This window comes from Schistocerca serialis, chromosome 1 (assembly GCF_023864345.2).
Source record: "Schistocerca serialis cubense isolate TAMUIC-IGC-003099 chromosome 1, iqSchSeri2.2, whole genome shotgun sequence".
Lineage (NCBI taxonomy): Eukaryota > Metazoa > Arthropoda > Insecta > Orthoptera > Acrididae > Schistocerca > Schistocerca serialis.
In genome coordinates this window covers 970446251-970468037 of record NC_064638.1, presented here as the reverse complement: position 1 = coordinate 970468037, position 21787 = coordinate 970446251, and the positions used below count along the sequence as shown (strand labels likewise).

Here is a 21787-nt window from a genome sequence, read left to right as displayed (position 1 = left end):
CTAGGGCCACTGGTGTGTATTATTACAGCACACAAACTGGTTTTGCTTTTGTGGCTTCCATTAAACTTTCCTTCACTCTGATATATGAAAAGCACAAAATTTTGGATGTTCTACAGTATTAATTTATTACATTAATGGATATTCAGCTTAAAGGCTATCAACATAGTTATGTGATGGTTTTGGAAAGCAAAAACTAGTTAACAAAATAAATTAATACTGTAGAACATTCACACCTTTGGCTTTATATTTATAAATGAAAGTTGTTCTGCCAATCAACAATGGAAGAATCAGTTAAAATAACTTTACTTCACCTTATTAACACAAATAGCAGTCATGTACAGCTTTCTAATCACATGCACATGCTGAAACATCATAACTATTCTTCATTTAATCTGTCTTAACTTGGAATTACATTCAGTCACCCCACCATCATAAAATTTCTCCATGTGGAATGTTAATATTTTTAGTAGCCTATAAGTGCACTCTGCATTTTTGTAACAAACTCAACAATGTGTAGACCTAGAATGATGTGGCCGTTACACAAAAAAATCAACAAAAATAAAACTATATCATGTAAGAGCCAATGTGCGAAGAGTGTGGTACAGTATCAGGTGCATCACTATCCTTGTTTTAAAATTTAGTATAGTTTCAACAAATAATATATTGGTTATTATTAAAGCCACATGAAATAAGCAAATAAACTTTGAAAATTTAGCATTTTGAAATTTGATTTTTGCATTTATTTAGCATTTATACTTTTTGATGTGTTCATGCATTTAAATGATCCTAAACAATATATACAAACAAAATTCTTACCTTCAGCTTTGATTTTTTCTTTTTCTCTACTCAGTTTTCTTTTTTAATAGAAAATAGAGGAAATTGATTATTTCCGTAAGACAACACCATATTGCTGATTCTCGTTCAAATTAACACACATTATAGGTCTATTGCAAATGTTTATATACTGAATGCAATCACTGAAGTTGTTTAATAGTGTCTAGCTCTGTTGACCTCCTGTTACAACTAAATTATGTGTTGAGAAGTATAGCTCCACATCCACACTATTGGTAGGTGCCCAAACTGCAGATAAAGCGGCTCTTCGAAATTCATTGTATTTAAGCTTTTCACCAAGTAGAAGCTGCACCTTATCAGGCTTTTCATCACATCTCAAACAGTTAACTAGGTGCCGGTGGAATGACATATATGCTTAAAAACCTGTCAGATAGAATGCTTTCAAATTGTGGAACTTTTTTGTGGTGTATTAACAGCAGCAACTTCATTTGAATATAGCTTTGCATCACAGACTGTGGGATTGAAGAGCTCACCAATGTTTTTGTGAAAAAAATATTAGCAGCAGATTTGTGACTGTTGTTTGTAGATGTTTTCTGTGTTATGTTTTGAAGTGTCTCAAACAATTAATAGTGCCTGTTAAACATTCACAGTTTCTTTTCAGTAGTAATTTGATACTCTCAAGTTCCTCCCATAACGATTGTGCAGATGGATAAGTTGTGCCTTCTAGTGTTGTAATTAAACTGATAATGCTAGCACTTGTCAGTCACAAATTTGCACTGCAAGAAAACTAAATCTGAAGCAGCTTCATTTTTTTATATCATCAAGAACGAGCTCAATGACAGCATTTTTGTTTTTCAACAATCTGAAAAACTCTTATGATTGCTGGTAAATGAGTGACGAAGTATGATACTGCATTAAACCGAGAATTCCACCCTGTGATCATTGATTGGGAAAAAGGTTTTTTTGGCAGGTGAGGAAATTTCTCTTGAAGGAACTGAAAGTATGCACTTTTCATTTTGTGAGAGTGGAGGAACACCATTTGCACGTTACTGACAATAAAGTTTAGCTCTTTTAGTTCTTTCATGAGAAGATACCATCAACTAAGTTCATTTTGTGCATCCAATATTTGAAATGTATTAAATGGTCTCCACTCAATATTTTAACATCAAAACAAGATCCCTTGTTTACAGCAGCAACTGATAATAAACCCACTTTTTCATATTTAATGCTGTAGTCTTTTAGGGTCTCATAGCAGCCTGGGCTCAAGTTCTTCTGTCAGCAACATATAAAAGTTACAGGAAACCAGATACGGTTCCTGTTCTGATGTTGCAGTCACTGCCTGAAATAAAACTGCAAATAAGCACGTTCCATTTTTGTGGCAAGTTTTGTCAGCAATAATCTCAATAGGAACATTTTCCACAGCATCTTTGATTTCTTCTTTCATTTCATCACTGTACTGTCTGACATATTCTCGGCAAAGTCTATCTGAACTGGGTATACAACCAGCACTGGGTATATATTTATTCAAAAATGATCTAACTACATCATCATCTAGTTAGTGAATGGACTGATTGCCTTTAAACACATTTTAACTATATTATGGTTGATAGATGCATTCTCAATTTTTTTGAATAGCATCTCTTCAAGAGCAGCCTGTCTTTTAAATGAAGTTCCTGCAGCCACTGCAGATGTTTTTCTTTGCTTGTGACTAGCACTTTTAATGTGTTCTCCTAAATTGTCTCTCTTCTCTCAGTTGAGTTTCACATTACAAAGGTGGCCCATAGAAGAATTTTTGTAGTGAACGTAAAAGCAATCTTCTTTTGGATAGGCATTGCATCACCCCTGTAAACTGAATCGACCAATTTTTAACACACTGCAGTCACTTAACAACATTCACAAATTAACAAAATGCTACACCATAAAGATTAATTAAAGTGTGCAATTCCAATTATACGTTGCCTATCTGCTGAAGAAACAGAACCATTCCAAAATCACTAACTATAACTTGGCAGCCCACTAGCAGAGTGTGCAGGGAGTGGGGAGAGTGGATAGGATTTGCTGCGGGGAGAGGTGGGGTGTGTGGGATAATGAGCTCCACCTCCAGCTACACAGTGCAGGTAACAAAAGCCTGTGTCTTGAGCTTCCATGAGCTCCTTATAACTGGCTACCTTTCCTGAACTGGAGTAGAAAGTAACCCCACAGTGGGCCAACAACTGCGTCATCGCTCATTTTCAAAAAAATCGCAATGAAAATAGCATAACAAAACACAAGTGGCTACAGCACAGCTCAGCAACAAAAACAGACAACAATGCTGTCAACAATGGCTAGGGACCGGAAACCATAGCATCTATTTTTGGCAAAATTCACAACTATTTTTTGCAAAATTAGCGTCTGTTTTTGTCGAAATTCATATTAGTCCTTTGAAATTGACTGTTAGAAAAAGTGATGACTGCAACTTTTTCACTGAATGTTAGCTCTTGCAAAGACTTAAACACCTTTTTCTTCTGAATTGGTCATTGTTTTCTTCATCACTGCCAGTTAAGTGACTGCGTCTCTGATATGTGGTGCTTCTGGACATTATTTGAATTTTCCTGCCCAGTTTGAAGCATAAAAATTCTGCAGACTAGAAATTTCAACCTTTTTTGGGCATTCATAGCCCTGCGACCCTGAACGAATGGCAAATCGATTTTAACGTTAAGGGAAGAATTTCGATTCCGTCAAAAAACTTAAGAGATTTTGTTTTCCAATCACTATAGCGCAAAGTGCAGGTGCTATGGCTATAGGCGCAGATAGTCGTGAGCATAAACAGACTAGAATTTTGACCGCCATGGGGGAAGGAGTGGTGCGAGAAAACAAACTCCGCCTCCATTTCGTTGGGTTGGACAGCAGCTTTTAGCAAAATTGACACATTGTCACAGGGATCGACAATCTCTTCTGGTGTTGTAAAGGTCATTATCAAAATCTGTGATGGACCAGGATGAGTCGCTTCATCTATTTCAAAAGAAGAAAAGAGCAGTGTGGAGCACAAAGCATTCTGGGATGGCTACCAGCAATTGCTTGTTGAAGTTAGCAGAGACTGTTAACGACGCAGTTCAGGCCCAACTTATAGTGTTATTTTGGATGCAACTACTGTTCGAAAATCCTGCCACCTAACTTGCCATGTGAAAACTGTCCGTGTTACACTATGTTTTGAGCTTTAGCTAAAAAAAATGTGTTTCTTTCCTATAAAATGATAGGTCCCATGGCTGAGTACCACATTGCATTACGCAATGTTTATCTTAAACAGAACATTCAACCATCAACATAGCATGGTTCCAGATCGTTAAGTGCATTGATACAGCATTGGGTTTGTACACTATATTTTGCAAGTAGGTTCTTGCGCACATTGTCTTTCCAAATCGGGCTTTGCCAGATGACGTGCAATGTCAGTAACTGCTTACATCTTACATTTGCGATATTGTATGCAGAAATTAAAGCTATCTCAAACTATCTCTGATAAATAGTTCAGCTGGGTACAGTTCAATATGAAACAGCATCTGTTATGTAATTTCACGTTTTTGCATTTTGAGACTGAATTTGCGTCTATTGCAAAATGCAAATTTTTTCTGTTCCCTAACAATGGCTAACAATGTGATGCACTCTTGGCAACTAACATCTGCAAATAATTAGGGCACGAAATCTCCTAACTGTTGCCAACTGCTACTGATCACAACTGTGGAGGCCTCGGACCAAGCTATAGTTCCCCCGTAGTATGTTTGTCGCTTTCCTGACGAACTTTCTGTGTTTAGTACAAGGATGCCATGTTTGTGTCTGGATAGGGAATGGAGTGAATAAAAGTGAAGCAAAATATTGCTAAGCATTGAGTTCAAAAATTCTACACTACTATACTTTAGCCCACAACGTAACAAGAAAATGTACTGAAGTCATCTAGTAAAGTGTGTAACGTGGGGAAGTGGGGGGATATAAGGATACTGAATATATGTAAAGAGCGATGAAAATCAGATAATAATGGGCTATTGGAATTCAGTTGTAGGGGAAGGAGTAGAAGAAAGGGTTGTGGTAGAATATTGTCTTGGTGATAAGAATGAGAGAAAGAGACTATTTGAGTTCTGCAGTAAGTTTCAGCTAGTAATAGCAAACACTCTGTTCAAGATTCGCAACTGAGGAGCCATACTTGGAAAAGGCCAGGAGGTTTGGGAAGACTCCAGTTAGGTTACATCATGGTCGGACTGAGCTTCCAAATGAGATATGCTATTGTAAGGCACATCCCAGAGGAGATACAGAGTCAGATCACAATTTATTAACATCAAAGTGTAGACTGAGGTTTAAGATAATCATACCAAAGAATCATTGTGGAAAGAAGTGGAATTCTTAAGTACTGAGGAAGGATGGGACACATTTGACGTTCGCTGAAGACGGGAATATTGTGAAGCGGAATAACTCAAAAGGCATTTCAGTTAAAGAGGAGTGGGCAGATCTAAAAAGAGCAATCACATATTTAGGAAAGAAAAACATATGTAGTGGGAAGCTAAATGTGAAAAAATCTTGGGTAACAAAAGAAATACTTCAGTTGATTGAAGAAAGAAGGAAGTAGAAAAAAGTTCAGGGAAAGAAAAGAACATAGCAATACACCAGGTGTGTGAGAAAAGTAATTAGATTGATTTTATATCTACCAGAGCTCTTCCTCCCCCCCCCCCCCCCCTCCTCCTCCTCCTCCTCCTCCTCCTCCTTCTCCTCCTCCAATCAACAGTATTGTCTCGATCAAAGTAGTTTCCCTCAGCAGCTATACACTGGTGGAGTCGTCGTTCCCAGTCGTGACAGCAGTGCTGAAAGCTTCAACAGGTAGGGCCTTCAACATGCCGATCACATTCTTTTGTATGTTCTCCAGAGTCCCAAAATGGTGTCCTTTTAAGACATTTTTCAAAAAGTCACAAGGACTCAGATCAGATGATTGGGGGGGGGGGGGGGGGGGGGAGGGGAGGTTATGGACAACAGCAATGCCTTTTGAGGTAAAAAATTCCTTGGGGGACATGGTCATGACATGGGGCATTGTTATGATATGATGTAGCATCCACCTGTCTGCAGTATCTGATCTCACTCAATTCACCTTTTTCCTAAGTCTTGGAAGGACATCTTTGTAAAACACTTGGTTGACAGTTTGTCATGGAGGAGCAATCTCACAAGAGCACACACTCATTTGACATTTTCGTCAGTGTTTCAAGTTTAATGTCTCCTTGAGTGAGGTTCATTTTGAACGTGTTCCTGGCCTTCCAGAAGTGATTTGTGCCAGTGAAAATCTTGTGCTCCTGTTAAGGAATGTTCCCCATAGGTCTGCTTCAACTTTTCAGAGGTCACACTCGCGGATTCCCAAAGTTTATCATAAAACTTGATGGGAAATGACTGCAGGAAGAATTTGAAGAAATAGAAAAAGAAAAGATTGTCTGAAGGACTGATTCAACATTTAGAAAAGTCAAAATATCCTTTCGTGAAATCGAAAGCAAAAGCTGCAACATTAAGGAAATTCCAGTATTAAATGGCGAGAAGATAGTGCCTAGGTGGAAAGAGTACATTGAAGACCTCTATGAGGGTGGGAAATTGTCTGATAATATGATAGAAGAAGAAACAGGAGTCAACAGCGAAGAGAAAGGGAATCCAGTATAGGAATCAGAATTTAAAAGTGCTTTGGAATACTTAAAATCAAATAAGGTGGACGGGATAGATAACATTCCATCCAAATTTTTAAATTCATTGGCAGATGTGGCAAGCAAATGATTATTCTAGTTCATCCACACAATCCCTAAGATAGGAAGAACCAACAAGTGAGAGAATTACCACAGAGTCAGCTTAACAGCTCATGCATCCAAGTTGCTGACAAGAATAATATACAGAAAAAGAAAAGGTAAAGGCTCCAGGAAGGGAGTTCTGACATTAAGGTTGATAATGGAATCAAGACTGAAGAAAAATGAGGACAAGTTCAGTGAATATGCCAAGCTAGGAAAAGTGTTTGACAATGTAAAATGGTGCAAGATATTCAAAATTTTGAGAATAGGAGAAAGCTACGGGAAAAGATGTGTAACAGACAATCTGTACAAGAACCAAGAGGGAACAAGAAGATTATAAGACCAAGAATGAAGTGCTTCAAATAAAAAGAGTATAAGACAGGGATGCAGTCTTCTGTCCATACTGTTCAATTTATACATTGAAGAAATAATGATGGAAATAAAATAAAGGTTCAAGAGCAGGATTAAAATTCAAGGGTGAAGGATATCACTAAGATTCACCAACAACATTGCTATTCTCATTGAATGTGAAGAAGAACTGCACAATTTATTGAATGGAATGAACAGTCTAATGAGTACAGATTATGGATTGAGAGTAAATCGAAGAAAAACAAAAGTAATGAGAAACAGCTGAAATGGGGACAGTGAGAAACTTAACACCAAATATAGGGATCACAAAGTAGACAAAGGTATGGAATCCTGCTATCTAGGTAGCAAAATAACCCATAATGGATGAATCAAGGACGACATAAAAAGCAGACTACCATAGTCAAAAAGGGCATTCCTTGCCAAGTGATGTCTACTAGTATCAAACATAGGCATTAATTTGAGGAAGAAATCTATGAGACTGTGCTTTAGGAGCACAGAATTGTGTGGTAGTGAATTGCGGACTTTGGGAAAACCGGAACTGAACAGAATTGACACATTTGACAGAAGAGTGTTTAAAATTAGGTGAACTGATAAGATATGGAATGAGAAGGCTGTCCGCAGAATGGATGAGGAAAGAAGCATACAGAAAACATTGACAATAAGAAGGGACAGGATGATAGGATGTGTGTTAAGACATCAGGAAATAACTTTCATAGTACTGGAGGGAACTGTAGAGCAAGGCTAGGCAACCACGAAGCTATCACAATGTACTCTTCCCTACCACCATATCAAAGTTGCTACATTTCTAATTTTTGGACACTATAATACAACTGTTTAGCAACAAAACTTTTACATCTTTACTATGTTTTCAAAACATAAGAATTTTATTGCATAATGTTTTACAAATACATTCTTATGTTCATAACACAAGAATTATTTTACATTTAACGTGAAACCTGAGTAGAGGTGTTAACAATATGTTCTTGATATTTGGTGTGTGAATTGTTACATTTAGTCAAATTCAGGAGGCTAGCAGGTGTGTTCATCAGTCAACCTTGTTCTGTGCTTATTTTTAGTAAAATTCATATCTGAAAATAATGATTTTCAAAGGCAAGGGGGGGGGGGGGGGGCAAACAAGTCCTTTATCCTAAGTTAACTTTAATTAATATAAGGTATTTCCCCTAAGGAATAAGAGGCCACAGTTTTTGGGTCTGCAACAGTTTCAAGATGTAAATGATTTTTTTATAGTTATTATTTCCAGTTCAACAGCTGCCCTATCTACGTCAAAAAACATTTTCAGTGGAAGTTAAATTCAGTAGTTTGAAGTTATCCCAAGACAGATACAAACTGGGTTACCATAATTTTGATTTGCAGCTTCTTGTATTGGCCGTGTTTACAGTTGGGTTACAATCAGATTGAAATATTTTTGAAATCTGAAAATCAATCATTGAAGTTATCCCTTTAGTTGAAGATAATTGTTGCATGACATTCACTAACGTAAGATATCTCACTTTCTGCCGTCTTCAGAGTAGGTAAGAGTCTTCACTCATCCCTTCTACGGCAGCATGCCCACAAACACAGTATATTAGTAAAGGAATTTACTTCAGCAATTTCTTTGTAATTATCTTGAAATTTCAAATTTAGCCCTTACAATTTTTTGGTTGAGAATCAGAATGTGTAAGCCAGAGAGAATGTTCGGTATAAGCTAACAGACAATTCTCTTCTAGTTATTGCAAAAAACAGTTTTATAGCCAGTAAATGATTGAGGAAACATTGAAGTACTTTTCCCTTCTTGAGTCAACACAATTAGAAAACTATTTTCAGAATCTCTTACGCCTGGAGCTCCCTCTGTGGCAATGACTACAAGCTTGTGGATAGATGTTTTCTCAGATAGAATGAATTATTTCATGACAAAAATGTATCTTCTCCTCCTGTATGGCCTTTCAAAGAAATTATTTTCAAAAGTAGTTCTCTGACAGCACAGGTACTAGAAAGAAATCTTACAAAAACTGGTAACTGAGCATTGCCTGTTGCATCATTGGACTCGCCTAATTACATTGAAAAATAAGAATACTCAACCAAGTTTGTTTTCAGTTTAGAAAAATGTATCAGTAGACATTTTTTCAACTCCTGTTGTGAATGTGACAATATTATGAAAAGGATGGATTGCTACTTACCACATAGTGGAAATGTTGTTGTAGACAGGCACAACAAAAAGAGTGCTAAATAAGTAAGCTTTCAGCCAAAAAGTCTTCTCGTGTGTGTGTGTGTGTGTGTGTGTGTGTGTGTGTGTGTGTGTGTGTGTGTGTTGTACAGTTCAGAAGAAGGCTTTTTGACTGAAAGCTTACTTGTTTAGCAGTCTTTTTGTTATGCCTATCTGCAACTTGCTATAAGGTGAGTAGCGATCTATCCTTTTCATAATATTCTCATTATTCCAGCATGGATTTTCCACTTCTTGTGACCATTTTTGATGAGAGTTGCAGGGACCAATGGCAGCCACTATATCAAATATGTTTTTGAAATTCTGAAACAACTTATCAGTAGCATTTTGAAACGCTGCTTTTATGAACTCACCATCTTCCAAGAGTTTTCTTCTTTCCACCTATACAAACACAGTAAGAAGCAAGAGTCGTAGCAACAATTTTGTCTGCTGGCTTCGTGAATATATTTTGCTGAAAACATAAATGATTTTCAAATTTATTGATTTTTTTTTTTTTTTTTTTTTTTTTTTTTTTTTTTTTTTTTTTTTTTTTTTCCCAGATCATAGTGTAACAGAAACTCGGCATTCCGATTTGGGTGCAATGTTTTGAGATGTCTCTCGACATTTCTCTTCTTCATAAATGCCATAGTAGTTTGAAACTATAAATAAATGCCTGTGCTGTTTCTCTCTGTTACAAAAAATTCGTGTTCTCGTTTGGAATGAAAATGATAAATTTTATGATTTTTGGCATGCAATCACTATACGTGATGTTGTTGGACTACTATTTTTTTTTTATTTAACTAGTTCATGTTTGAAGAACTTTGTCACAAAATCTTCCTGATGACCAAACAAAAACTTTGAGATAATATCCAGTTTGCCATGGGGAATTGTGATGGTGATCTCGCTAAGTGTCAGCATGTATGCACGGGTTAATGCTGACAGTGCCCACAAACTATTTACAGTGTCTTGCCAACATTTGTTGTTGTTGTTGTTGTTGTGGTCTTCAGTCCTGAGACTGGTTTGATACAGCTCTCCATGCTACTTTATCCTGTGCAAGCTTCTTCATCTCCCAGTACCTACTGCAACCTACATCCTTCTGAATCTGCTTAGTGTATTCATCTCTTGGTCTCCCTCTACGATTTTTACCCTCCACGGTGCCCTCCAATGCTAAATTTGTGATCCCTTGATGCCTCAAAACATGTCCTACCAACCGATCCCTTCTTCTAGTCAAGTTGTGCCACAAGTGCCACAAACTTCTCTTCTCCCCAATCCTATTCAATACCTCCTCATTAGTTACGTAATCTACCCACCTTATCTTCAGCATTCTTCTGTAGCACCACATTTCGAAAGCTTCTATTCTCTTCTTGTCCAAACTAGTTATCGTCCATGTTTCACTTCCATATATGGCTACACTCCATACAAATACTTTCAGAAACGACTTCCTGACACATAAAAACTATACTCAATGTTAACAAATTTCTCTTCTTGAGAAACGCTTTCCTTGCCATTGCCAGTCTACATTTTATATCCTCTCTACTTCGACCATCATCAGTTATTTTACTCCCTAAATAGCAAAACTCCTTTACTACTTTAAGTGTCTCATTTCCTAATCTAATTCCCTCAGCATCACCCGACTTAATTTGACTACATTCCATTATCCTCGTTTTGCTTTTGTTGATGTTCATCTTATATCCTCTTTCAGTTTATCCAGGTCCCATCTCCTTAAATTCCCACCTTTTTGCAGTTTCTTCAGTTTCAATCTGCAGTTCATAACCAATAGATTGTGGTCAGAATCCACATCTGCCCCAGGAAATGTCTTACAATTTAAAACCTGGTTCCTAAATCTCTGTCTTACCATTATATAATCTATCTGGTACCTTTTAGTATCTCCAGGATTCTTCCAGGTATACAACCTTCTTTTATGATTCTTGAACCAAGTGTTAGCTATGATTAAGTTATGCTCTGTGCAAAATTCAACAAGGCGGCTTCCTCTTTCATTCCTTCCCCCCAATCCATATTCACCTACTATGTTTCCTTCTCTCCCTTTTCCTACTGACGAATTCCAGTCACCCATGACTATTAAATTTTCGTCTCCCTTCACTACCTGAATAATTTCTTTTATCTCGTCATACATTTCATCTATTTCTTCATCATCTGCAGAGCTAGTTGGCATATAAACTTGTACTACTGTAGTAGGCATGGGCTTTGTGTCTATCTTGGCCAAAATAATGCGTTCACTATGCTGTTTGTAGTAGCTAACCCGCACTCCTATATTTTTATTCATTATTAAACCTACGCCTGCATTACCCCTATTTGATTTTGTATTTATAACCCTGTAATCACCCGACCAAAAGTCTTGTTCCTCCTGCCACCGAACTTCACTAATTCCCACTATATCTAACTTTAACCTATCCATTTCCCTTTTTAAATTTTCTAACCTACCTACCCGATTAAGGGATCTGACATTCCACGCTCCGATCCGTAGAACGCCAGTTTTCTTTCTCCTGATAACGACGTCCTCCTGAGTAGTCCCCGCCCGGAGATCCGAATGGGGGACTATTTTACCCCGGAATATTTTACCCAAGAGGACGCCATCATCATTTAATCATACAGTAAAGCTGCATGTCCTCGGGAAAAATTACGGCTGTAGTTTCCCCTTGCTTTCAACCGTTCGCAGTACCAGCACAGCAAGGCCGTTTTGGTTAATGTTACAAGGCCAGATCAGCCAATCATCCAGACTGTTGCCCCTGCAACTACTGAAAAGGCTGCTGCCCCTCTTCAGGAACCACATGTTTGTTTGGCCTCTCAACAGATACCCCTCCGTTGTGGTTGCACCTACGGTACGGCCATCTGTATCGCTGAGGCACGCAAGCCTCCCCACCAACGGCGAGGTCCATGGTTCATGGGGGGGCGGGGGGGGGGGGGGGCAACATTTGTTACATGCGCTATTACAGCATAGAAGTTGGTAGTGCACTGTAATGACATGAGACTCACTGACTTCTTCATGCACATAACTAAATCAATAATGTGCAAAGGTAAATAAATAAACTAGCAACAGATGGAGGCTGGTTCAACTAATGCAAGAAACATTATTCGTGATTAGATGTGCTGAACACAGTTTTAGAGGTTCAAGACGGATGTTTTTACCAGTTATTTGTGCTCATTCACAAACGGAACAACACATTTGGGTTGAACGAGCACACATGTTTAGTGCTATGAAAAACAATTTTTCTTTTTATCCAACTTTTTTTTTTTTGTGCACTCTCGGCACTCGCAGAGTCTACCAAATAAGCACTTGTGATCGACATGTTGCGACCCTCCTGTCGATGGTAAAAACTGTAGAGGAAGACAGAGATTGGAATACGTACAACAAATAATTGAGAGCGTAGATCACAAGTGCTACTCTGAGGTGAAGAGTTTGGCACCGAAGAGGAATTCATGGTGGACCACGTCAAACCTGTCAGAAGACTGATGATAAGACAGTGGTATATTTTGACATCTGCAGCTTTCCACTGCACGTGCGGCATCTATGGATTACCAGCCTGTGAGGAAGAGACTTTGTGACATGGAATGCAACCGTCTGAGAGGTGGAAGTCAACAGTAGGAGGGTGGCTCATTGAGAAAGAATGAGTGAAGTGGATTTAAGAGTAGGTGTTGAGATTCTGGAGGAAAGAGCAAAGGTTGTCCATGCCCAGGAGTCCAGATAATAAAAATGACAGTTCTTGTGACCTGTTAACGAACACAAATGTATCTGAACTGTGTATTTTCATGTTATAAAATAACTATATTTTCAATTAATTACAGTTCTATATACTTACTTTTAATTCTGTAGTGCATTTAATTTCTTCCATACATCATTCAAAGTGCAGCCACATCGAATGCAAGTGATTGCTGCAGTTATTCTTTTATGAGATTCTAACACCATTGGATCTATGAAAATAATCAATTTTTGAAAATATCATGTAACCAGATTGAGAAAAAAAATCAATTGTGAAGTGGTGGCAGGAGAACACACACACACACACACACACACACACACAATGTATTTTGCAAACTTTTGGAGCCAGTGGCTCTTCCTTCTGGCAGAAGGGTTGAAGGGGAAGGAAGAGGGGTGAAGGAAAAGGGCTAATGAGGTCCAGGAAAAGGGGTAGAATTCGGAAAACTCGCCCAGAACACCGGGTCAGGGGAGGCTTACTGGGTGGGATGATAAAGAAAGACACTCAATTGTGGTTTTTGTAGTTAGCATTGTTTGTTACGAAGAATTTCATATTCCTTGTACTTACGAATGATCATTGTGGTGGTAACCATGCACCAAATATACTTCATCACGTTATAGGTTAAAGGCACTAGAAGCAAGTGAAGCGACAAGCATACAGTGACAAACTTGTGTAAAAGCTAGGACCATGCTCTAACTTTGATAAAAGATATCTTTAAGTAAAGCACACGAAGCACATGGTCAAAAATTTGACCAAAGGGTTTTTTAAAAAGAAAGATACTTTATACAGGATAATAAGGGCTAGCAACAGTAGAAGGGAAATAAATAGGATTGAACTTGAAACTAAAGTGTGTCCTTTTCAAACCTCTCTCTCTCTCTCTCTCTCTCTCTCTCTCTCTCTCTCTCTCTCCCTCCCTCTTCTCTTCCTCTCTCTCCCCCCCCCCTCTCCCCCCCCCCATCCCTCCCTCCCTCCCCCTCACCCCCTCCACCAGCTCGCCCTAATTTTAAATGCATTTGATTTTATTACAGCATATTATTACTGGTTATTGTAGCAGTTACAATTCCATGTAAAATTTAAGAGTTGAGGAATTCATGTGCCTAATTATGGCTTTGTAATAATGTTTCCCTCTTGGCTTGCTAAGGTATGTTCTTTTTAATATTGAAATGTCAAGGTTTGCAGCATACGCAGTATGTTCTTGATTTCGTACTTCACCCATTTGCTATTCCTAGTGCATGTTCGTATATGATTGTCATCATTTGCTCTGTAATTTTTACCTGTACGCTTATAAGTAGGCAATTAGGATGCTAAATCTCTCCAGGTTTATTAATTTAAATAAGTTTAGTTACTGACATTTGTTTTTGTTAATTTCATATGTTGTAACATGCAGTACTTGCTAGTTCTCTTTAAGAGTTGGGGAGGGTTGCTTGTCATTTAATCTTCATATCAGTTCTATTTTCTATGGTTGAGTGATCAAGTTCCTGTAGGAGATATTTTCCAAATATTAAGTAAGTAGTATCATACTGTCTTGTTTTTTAACATTCTGTGCTTCTTACTTCTTACCATATGTGCTATTGTGTTTCATGTGTGTATTATGTGGTATTGTGTTTAACTTGTGGAGCTGTAGGAATGCTGCTTCAGCAGACATGATATAGGTTCTGTTCACAGGTGAATATTGTTGACGGAAGAAAAGTCGAACACCCTCAGTCTCAATCCTACAAACGTATTTTACAAGACTGTGTAATCTTAAAATACATCATAAAATTAAAACTAAGTGGAAATACCAATGATCTGCCTGAAGATGGAAAGGTATGTTTTGCATAAAGTGATGATGTCCTGACTTTAAATTTTGTAAGACAGTAAGCAAAAAATGTTACTTTTTCTGTAAAGGCATTAGTACAAGAACTGGAAGGAAATACTGACAGTGAAAAGCTCCATAATGCCTGGAAAACTCTTCAGCAGCACGTTGATGAATTGGTTGATTCGGATCTTGCTCGTTCTACAGAGAAGAATCTTATTGGACTAAAGCAGGTACTGTGAATAACTTTTAATTCCAGAAACTAATATTTGTCTTAAAATATCAGGATGACAGGGTTGCTGACAGGTAGACATGGGAATCATTCTATGAATTTCGTTTGTCTGCAGCATGTTCAATGTGCTATTGCAGAGAAACGTAGGTTATAAGAATATTTTTGTAGACATTGCATTAAAAAAAGCTTTCGCAACAAACTGTTGCGAAAGCTTGAATTTTGTGTGTATGTTTGTGTTTGTTTGTGTGTCTATCGACCTGCCAGCGCTTTTGTTCGGTAAGTCACCTCATCTTTGTTTTTATATATAATTTTTCCCACGTGGAATGTTTCCTTCCATTATATTGTTTACATTAAAAAAATAAATAAAAAAAAATTATTGGAGCTCTAATAAGCAGCATTATGATGGTAAATATCAGAATATAGATGAGAAGTGATTTTTTAAAGTGTGATTATAGTAAAAATTGCACAGGTGCAATTTGGAAGTGTATTATGACTGTTGATCCCAATATAGTATGTAACAGCAATGGGCTGTTCATATTATTTAGTATAATGAAAATTACAGCGACTAGGAAATGGTATTGTGACTAAAACTAGTTTCAAATGTCTATTGTATACATAAACAGCTTATTGGTGCTACAAAAATTTTGTTTTAGTAGTTTATAAGCACTGTTGAAGTCCTGAGAAGCTGGGGAACATTATTAGATGTGAAGTTAATTTTTATTACTTTATTTTTATGGTAATAATTTTCCCAAAATGTACACAAATCAATTGACAGTTACAGTTTCTTTCAGTGAAGAAAAATGAGCTGTGTACCTTTGTCTGAGTACCAGAAGGTCAATGGAGATTTGTGCTGATGCTTTGTCTGTGTAATGTAGGTAATTACTTGGTTCATGAGGTATAGGGATTGCATGTTGACTTCTTGCTGCCAGTATGCAGTATGTCTTCACAAATGATGGATTTCTTTGAATCCACTTTCTTCATTTTGTATTAGAAGTCTGTATTTGGCATCTCATATAGTTTAATAACCACTTGCACTACTCTTCCCTTTAAAAATCTTGTATATGGCTGGAGCAGTAGCCATAGGGCGAAATCTTCAGGAAGAAATAATCAGTCAATCAGTTGCAAAATGGAGGCTTTATTTAAATCCCTTGACTGTGGTTTCAGCATTTATAAAAATGTCATCTTCAGATGGACATAAGTGACAGGAAAACTTCCGATGAGAGAGGGCATTAGTAGTTTGTACGAGGATGATGCGCATTAGTGAATGAACATTATGATGTTGAACTTGCTTAATATGTTGTTTGTGGTAATATATTTCTTGAGGTTTTTGTTCACAATTTCTCAGATACGTTATACTTTTTAATTATACACACAATTACCATCTCGTCTCTCTCTTGACCCCCTCTTTTCTTTCCCCAATCTCCCCCCCCCCCCCCCCCCCCCATCCCATTCAAACTAACTCACAGCTTATGTAATTTGATTTTGCTACAGTAAGCTTTTTTTGATGGTGACTTATTATTAATTATACATATGTTCACAGTCAAATATGATCTGGTTTTTATTATCATAGTCCTAATTTCAGTGCTTTAAGCAAGTTCAGCATAATAATTGTCATTCACTAGTGTACACCATCATTGCACGTACTGTAATATTGAAACCGTGTTCAAGTGATTTTCCATTTGAGTGGCTGTAATTACTTCCTCACTAAGTCTCCCGTACCATAATTTCTGAGATGCTCAGTTTCTCATTGAAATGAAATTATTTGCAGTTATCAATAGTCAATAAAGAATGTTTCTGGGAACTTTTGCTTTTTTCCAGTTTAAACGACTAAATCTCTTCAGGGCTCAAAACGTACAAACCCTAAGTTTGAACACAGACAGTAGCATCCTCATTTCCTGATAGTAAGAAGTAATGTCGCTTGTTTTGTTTCAGTGATTCATCAACAGTTGAACTTACTTATTCCCTTACAGTCGAGATGAGGTTGGGGACAGAGGACAGGTCAAATGCCAGAAATAGGGAAATAGAGAATGAAAATACCAATATGAATGAAACAAAAATACCACTTTTGACTTTTCATTTTCTCATGTCTCATGTGTTGCAAGAATTTTATTATTTTTTTTATTTGGTATCTGCTACACTTTGTGTTTCATGAAAGAGCGAATCTTTGATGACTGTCCTGAGTAGTCTCATTTTTGCCATCAATTTTCTCTTGCCAGATAAAGACTCCTTTCATTTCAAAAGCTAGCATTTTTTCCCCACTATACACTCTTCCCGTGTGCCTCTTACTAAATAGCCATTTTTCCAGTGTAATTTAATTGTATAAAATTATGGAAAGTATGCCTGCTCTCAGTGGCCAGAGACACTATTGTGTGTGAGTTGTGCTTGTGTAAATGTGTGTCCCCTTCATACTTTAGAAGAAGGCCTTTTTTGGCCAAAAGCTTAAAGGTATAGCAGTCTTTTTGTTGTGACTGTGTGCAACTCAACATCTCCTCTGTATGGTGAATATCAATCTTAACCTTTTCATGTTATTGTCATTATTCCGTCCTGGATATTCTGTTGCTTAATTCAATGAAAAGCAAACCTTACTGCATATACTTTGCATTTTTCTTATCGTAACAACAGAAAATAATAAATAATATGCACGCTTTTGCAGTTCATATTATTTTTAAGCATAGGAGAATGCAATCTTTTACACTGATGAGTAGTTCTGATGTTTTATAAAAATGTTGTATTTTGAGCTCTTCAGTATTTCAGAGGAAAAAAGTCTTGCACGACAGTTGCTATTCATTTACTTTCGTGTATCTCAGTATATGTATCTCATTATTCTGCTACATTGTGTTGTATAAAGTGTAGATTTTTTACCATTTTGGGATTAGAGGGGGAAGCTAATAAACCTTTTTCTCAGGCCATAAGGAGTATGAAAGAAACTGGATTGCTTTCAATGCAAGTAACTGTTTTGCATTCAATGCAAGTAACTGTTTTGCAATCCAGCTTGCATAAATTAAGAAGACAGCAAAAGCAGAATAATGATTTATAAATCAGGATTTTTGTGTTGGTTGGGAACTCAAGTTCACTATTTCCACTTTACCATCCCACTCGGTTAAAAATATGCATGGTCTGCATAAGTAGAAATACAACAAACAGAATACGTACATTTATTTCAGCTTGTTCATTAAAGTAGGGTAGCTGTAGACATTTTAGATTTTGTTTTCTTGCAGATCATTGAGAAGAAAGAAGGCATTATACGAATGCATATGATGGGCAAGAGAGTCAATTTCGCAGCTCGTTCTGTAATTACTCCAGATCCTAACTTAGATGTAGATGAAATTGGTGTTCCTGAAAGGTTTGCTATGACATTGACATATCCAGTACCAGTAACAGCATGGAATGCCAATCATTTACGGATGCTTATTACAAGAGGACCTGCTGTACATCCTGGGTAATATGTGGCTGTCAACCTGTATTAGTTATAAAACATTGGTTACAATAAAACTGTGATGTATGTTGGAAACATTAACACAGTTATCTAATTAATATTGTATTATTTTTGATAATTACAAATTTAATTAACTGTGGCTAAATGCTAGGAAAACCAATGTCAGTTTTTCGTGAATTTGAGATACATTACATGAATGGCTAAGAAAGTTACCAAGTTTTGTATGTTAGAATAAACAAACTTCGACAGGAATAACAGTACATGGCTTTCGGGAAACTAATGTCCTATCGTAAACAAGGAAGTATTTCAAGCAATAACTCGGGAAACTAATGTCCTATCGTAAACAAGGAAGTATTTCATGCAATAACAGCCAGTGTATATATTGCTGAGAGACCTTCCATGTTTTTCCTTGCTAGAACAACCAATGCGAGAAAAAACTATAATACAAGAAGAAAAGGAAGTTCATTTAAATATAGCTATGAGCAGAAGAAAATAAACGAAGAGAAAAATTAGGGAAAATCAAAGCATTCATTTACTGCAGATTTGCCCCCCAACTCCCCTTCTATACTGTGTGACGGCTTTCTACAAATGATCACTGTGTACTCTTCATTTAACTGTGTACTCTGTAACCAGAAAGCACAGATCCACTCAGTATTATATGTAGGATGAACTGTTGCTGGCCATGGAGGAAACTTATTTTATGTTTTTGTGAAGAAGTTGAAGTAGTCTGAATGTGTAGTGACTCCTGGAAATGCGACAACAGGAATATTAATTTCTCAGCCATGTTCATGAAAATATTTCATGTGGAAAAATACCATAACAGGAAGTTAGAGGTTATTAATCATAAGTTCCTTGAAACTTGTCACATCCATGTGGATGCTGAGTCCATTACACCAATAAATTTAGTCTAATATGAGCAGAACAGTTTGCTTAATCTCAGTGAACTACTTCGTTGATGTTATGTACATAGAAAACAAAGGATTTTCATTACATAAAACAATATAGGTGTAATACATCTGAGAATGTATACTATACATTTTGCTTCTGTCCAAGATGTTAAATGTAACAAGAAGAGGCAAACATTCAGTGAATCATGATTTGCAGCCCATTCGCATGACACCTATATGATTGTTTGTAGTAAAGGTCAAAGAGCCAATGACCTCTAAAATACGGCATCGTGCCAGAACCTGTTAACAAAGCTGTCCAGGAGCTGCGTAGCATCCTTATGAATGATGGATAATGTTACAGTATGAAAATTACATTTTATTTGAGTTTGAAAGAGGTGTTTCGTCTTCCTCTACTATATACTGATACACACCACGACAATTCCATATAGAGAAAACATTCAAATATTATGACATGCAGAATTATCTAATATTGCTGCTTCTTGTATGAATGTATGGGGGTCAGTGCAAAATGTATAAAAGCAAAATTTTTTATTAATACAAGTTCCTGATTTACTGTGTTGCCAAAAGTGGCAGAAATAGGCCTATTTTGTAATTAAAGAATGTCAAAAAACAACCAATGTCCAAAAGTTACTGAAACTAACTCAATACAAAAACTTTCCAGTGTCAGAAAAATTATAAAAGTGCTAGAGAACTTTTAGATGCCACAAATAATAGCATTGATACTCATATTTATTAGTGCCAAATATGAAACTGCAGAATAAGGTATTAACAGCATTGAAACTTTTCTATAAATTTCAACACTTGAGTCCCACAAAAAAGATGTTTTTGACATCAGTTGTTCTTGCACTAAGCCATAGTAATACCTAATAACCAGAGTGGTAAAAGTGAATGTGTTATATTAAATGTGGCTCAAAGATAATTAAAATCTGTACCCAGACACTCAATACAAATCTTCAGAAAAAGCTCAATAGTTGTTTAGTTATTAATATATTTGTACATTATAGCTGTAGAAGACTTTTAAGTATTAGAATAAGATCCAAGCAACACCCCTCCCCATTGCCCCCCTTCCTCCTGGACAGGACTTTCATAATCCTAGTGATCGAATGCCAGAGCATTCACATGTCATGAAATGTCCATTGGCAGTGTCTGTAGTCCTACGCTTAATTGAGAATGTTTCTGAAGTAGACTTACAAGGGCCCAGCAGAAACAAGAAAGTCACATTGTGTTGCATACAGATGCCCATTTATCTTCACTCAGTTCTGGAAACCCCTCACAGATTCCTTTTGCATTCGTGTGGTGCCTAACACAATGCCTGATTATCCAGCCTTCCACCATCTTTCCCAGATCCTGATCTACCTGTGTTACCACTCTTCTTGGCAGATGTGGAGGTCGCTGTGTCACAGGAGCTTGTGGAAATCTCCTGCACCATATCCTTCAAGCCCCTAATCCTGCTGGCCTCAGTCTCTACTAGTGCCTGTCAAAGGTATTCCCTGTCTCTTGATCATAGCTTCACTGATCCTGTACTCACACCCTCCTCTCCAAAGTTGCCTTTTTCTCTGTTTGATGCACATTTCTAATTCATACCTCTTTGTCCCTGTGTGTTGCACACTACTCCCCCCACTTGTGACCAGAACTGGCTCACCGGCATTCTGTGCATCTGCTGCCTTTCCCTTGCAGCTGTCAGCCACCTTTCCTCAACTCTCCATCCCACTCACACCTCCTTTCTCCCAGCCCCTCCATCCCCTTCACCCCCTCCGCCTCCCCCCTCCCCCCACCCCGCCCCACCCAACCCAACCCAACCCAACCCCACCCCACCCCACCCCACCCATCTACTTGACCCGACATGCATTCACCTAGTCAAGCTACTATGCTGTTGGCACTAATTGACACAATGTGATCAGTGAGGACAGTGTGGCTGTGCGTATGCAAGTGTGTGTGTGTGTGTGTGTGTGTGTGTGTGTGTGCTTTACAACTCAGAAGATGAATTCATCCAAAAACCAGTAGTATTCTCTCAAGTTTATGTGCTTATTGCTGACTCAGCCTCTCCCCACCAATTATTCAGTTAGTTGTTATTTTTACTCTTTAATTTATAGTCCACCAATGACTTTCCATTACCATAATTACGCATTTGTTATGTGAATGTGATACAGAAGTTTTATCTCACTACCATCAATTTGTTTGAAAGTTGCCCTTTTTTCTTTTAGGACATAATGATGTATTTTCCTCTGGGTCGATCATTCTGGCAACCTTACTCTAAATCCACATTTTGCCCTCTTCTATCTGGCGTCTTATCTTTGTTACTCATCATGCAGCTCTGACTTGTAAGTAGTAGCACACTCAAGGCAAGAAATGTAACAAAGGCCTTCCGTAGCTTGATACTGTTTTATTTGGCCATTTTTGAGACTTCTTTCAGCCTGAAGGGGATGTTTATCAAGAGCTATCCTCTTTGTAATTCCTGGAGATTTGTTTTAAAATAATCAAGTTCATGTAGCAATGGTATGTTTCTTTTTTATCAGTTTTGGATCGTCAGAGTATGATTTGCTGATCATTCTTGCTTAT

General features: G+C 37.4%; 1 protein-coding gene across 1 annotated transcript in view; it reads left to right on the top strand.

The window, feature by feature from the left end:
- LOC126412913 (DNA-directed RNA polymerase I subunit RPA1) overlaps positions 1-21787 on the top strand; it is a 298986-nt gene that overhangs the window by 91071 nt on the left and 186128 nt on the right. The window contains exons 8-10 of the mRNA XM_050082804.1: positions 14523-14663; positions 14745-14885; positions 18103-18323. Of these exons, the coding sequence (XP_049938761.1) occupies positions 14523-14663; positions 14745-14885; positions 18103-18323 (503 nt within the window). The remainder of the gene's footprint in view (positions 1-14522; positions 14664-14744; positions 14886-18102; positions 18324-21787) is intronic.